This window comes from Ursus arctos, unplaced genomic scaffold (genome assembly GCF_023065955.2).
Source record: "Ursus arctos isolate Adak ecotype North America unplaced genomic scaffold, UrsArc2.0 scaffold_23, whole genome shotgun sequence".
Lineage (NCBI taxonomy): Eukaryota > Metazoa > Chordata > Mammalia > Carnivora > Ursidae > Ursus > Ursus arctos.
Window position 1 is genome coordinate 33,817,094 of NW_026622908.1, and position 2,501 is coordinate 33,819,594.

A 2,501-nucleotide genomic window follows, 5' to 3' on the forward strand; every position below is an offset into this window, starting at 1 on the left:
ACTAGAGGCAAGTATACTGATTATTTCTGAATGCCTCTCATACTTTCTTTTATTCCATTGATACAACCTAATTTCAGATGAAATAATATATACTTTTCCTTAAACTAGGTTCTACCTTCTGTACTTCAATCACAGAAAATATGTTGTATCTATGGTGTATTGTAAATTCTTGTTTAGTCTTGACAACATACATTATTTCACTTCTTTCCCTCTTAAGAGTTGTAGAAGTCTCTTGTAGCTCTTGTATATTAATCATACAAATAAGTTGAATATCTTGAGGCCTTTGTAATACTACATTTTTTAAACCCTGTACATAATGGCTCAGTTATTTCAATAGTCAAAGGAAACAAAAATTTCTTAATAATAATAGAAATAATTTCTTAAGAATATTTTAAGAAAAAATTACTTATATTTACATATACTGCCTTTTTGCCTTTGGTTCACTAGTATGGAACTTTTTAAAGATAAACTAATGATATAATGAAAAGAATTTCTTGACACACAAAATTTGTTCCTTTGCTCTGGATATATTCAAGAGGAAACTGGACACCTAATTTGGAATGTGCTATAGAAAGAATTACAAGTCATAGAGAACAGGTTATTCTTTATTTGCAGGTCAAAGAATGGATTTCAAAAGAAAGTCTTCTTATTAAACATAATTTGAAAAGATAATCAATTTCATTCTCAGAAAAATGCATTCAAATTTAAATTCTACACTGTTAGAACAATTGAGACTATATAAATACCTTTCTTTTTATCAAACCAGAGTGTAGACTGAGATGTGAGTAGTAATTCATAATCAACAACTTCAGAATTGAGCACTTACGAAAGTTAAGAGCCAGGACAGCATACTGAGGGAATCTACTGGTTTGAGTACAGAAGTACAGAAAAAGTAAGGACATCAGCTACATTATATTAGGGTGTGTTGGGCAAGTCACGATATACACTATCATATTTGATATAGGTGCAGATTAAGTAATCAACCAAAGCCCTCAATTCATCTTTTGCTTTCTGAGGTAATTTTGCTACACCATAGCTTTCTCATGGCATTTTTCACTTCTGCATTCCTCAGTGTGTAGATGAATGGGTTGAGAAAAGGGGTCCCAATAGTATAAAATACAGTCACCATCTTGTCCATGGGGAAAGTGGTTGGGGGGCGTGTATATATGAATATACATGGACCAAAGAATAAGACTACTACGATGATGTGAGTAGTACAAGTAGAGAGAGCTTTTTTCCTCCCTTCTGCACTGTGGTTTCGCAGGGAATACAAGATGACAATGTATGAGATCATCAGAATCACAAAACCACTTGAACAAAGGGCCCCACTGTTAGACACCATCAGTAGGTTGATCACATATTTGTCCATGCAAGCAAGTTTCAACAAGGGCTGCAAATCACAGCAGTAATGATCAATCAGATTGGGTCCACAGAAAGGCAATCTCAAAGCCAGGATAATCTGGGCTATAGAATGAATAAAAGACCCTATCCATGCAAGAGTAATCAAGATGGTGCAGACCTGCCTTCTCATGATGGTTGGGTAATGTAAGGGCTTACAGATGGCCACATAGCGATCCACGGCCATGAGGATGAGCACAAAGATCTCCATGGAGCCAAAGAAATGTAGTGCAAAGACTTGAGTCATGCACTCATTGTAAGTTATGATTCTTTTTGTAGAGAGTGAATCCACAATTAGTCTAGGGGCTGTGGTGGTTGAAAAGCAGGAATCAGCAAGGGACAAATAAAATAGGAAATAATACATGGGGCTCCCAAGTGTCCTGCTGGACTTGATGGTAACAATAATAAGCAAATTCCCTACCACAGTTCCCAGATAAAAAATGAAGAAGATTACAAATACCATTTTCTTTTTTCTAAGATCTTGGGTCAATCCTAACAGTATGAACTCAGTTATGCTGTTATTTTGCTGCATTATTTCAGGCAAAGTGGAGAAAGCACAGGTTAGAAATATTTACTCTGCAGAGAAAAAAATATGAAATGAATACTTCGTCTGGAGGTCAAATCCTTATGCTTGAACATGGACATGCCACTTATCAGTATGTAATCCCTTACCTTCCGTGTTGTTTTCTTCTGAATAAAGAGCAAATCATATTTATTCACGATCTATTCACCTGATTGATTACAGGAACAATGAAACAATTAATAATGAAAGAGTATGTGTTTCATCAGGCATAAAAAACATTAATCTAGGGGATTTGATAAGGGGGTATCATTCTGAGCTGAATGTCTTTCTTTAGTTTATAGCAAGGACCAGTTAGGTAGAATTTTGCAAAAATGGAGAAAACTCATGCATGATTTACATAATGTGCTTTCCCGCTATTTGAACCTGGTAGTTCAGTTATGAAGTATCTTCTAGTAAGTATTCTGAGCATTCAAGGAATGATGTAGAAACATTTGATAGTGTTTTCCATAATGAAACCTAAAGAGATATATAGACACAGAGAGAGACAGAGAACAAGTGAGAAACAAACTATATTTTACCA

At 34.9% G+C, this 2,501-nt stretch overlaps 1 protein-coding gene across 1 annotated transcript; it reads right to left on the reverse strand.

Moving 5' to 3' along the window:
• Nucleotides 1-997: 997 nt before the first annotated feature.
• Nucleotides 998-1,930, reverse strand: LOC113246434 (olfactory receptor 4C11-like). Its single transcript, XM_026487042.3, has one exon. It carries the CDS (start codon nucleotides 1,928-1,930, stop codon nucleotides 998-1,000), a length of 933 nt encoding a protein of 310 aa, XP_026342827.2.
• Nucleotides 1,931-2,501: the final 571 nt, after the last annotated feature.

What these genes read in the sequence shown, in the direction of transcription:
- LOC113246434 (XM_026487042.3), bottom strand. Translation starts at nt 1,930, where the DNA reads ATGCAGCAAAATAACAGCATAACTGAGTTCATACTGTTAGGATTGACC.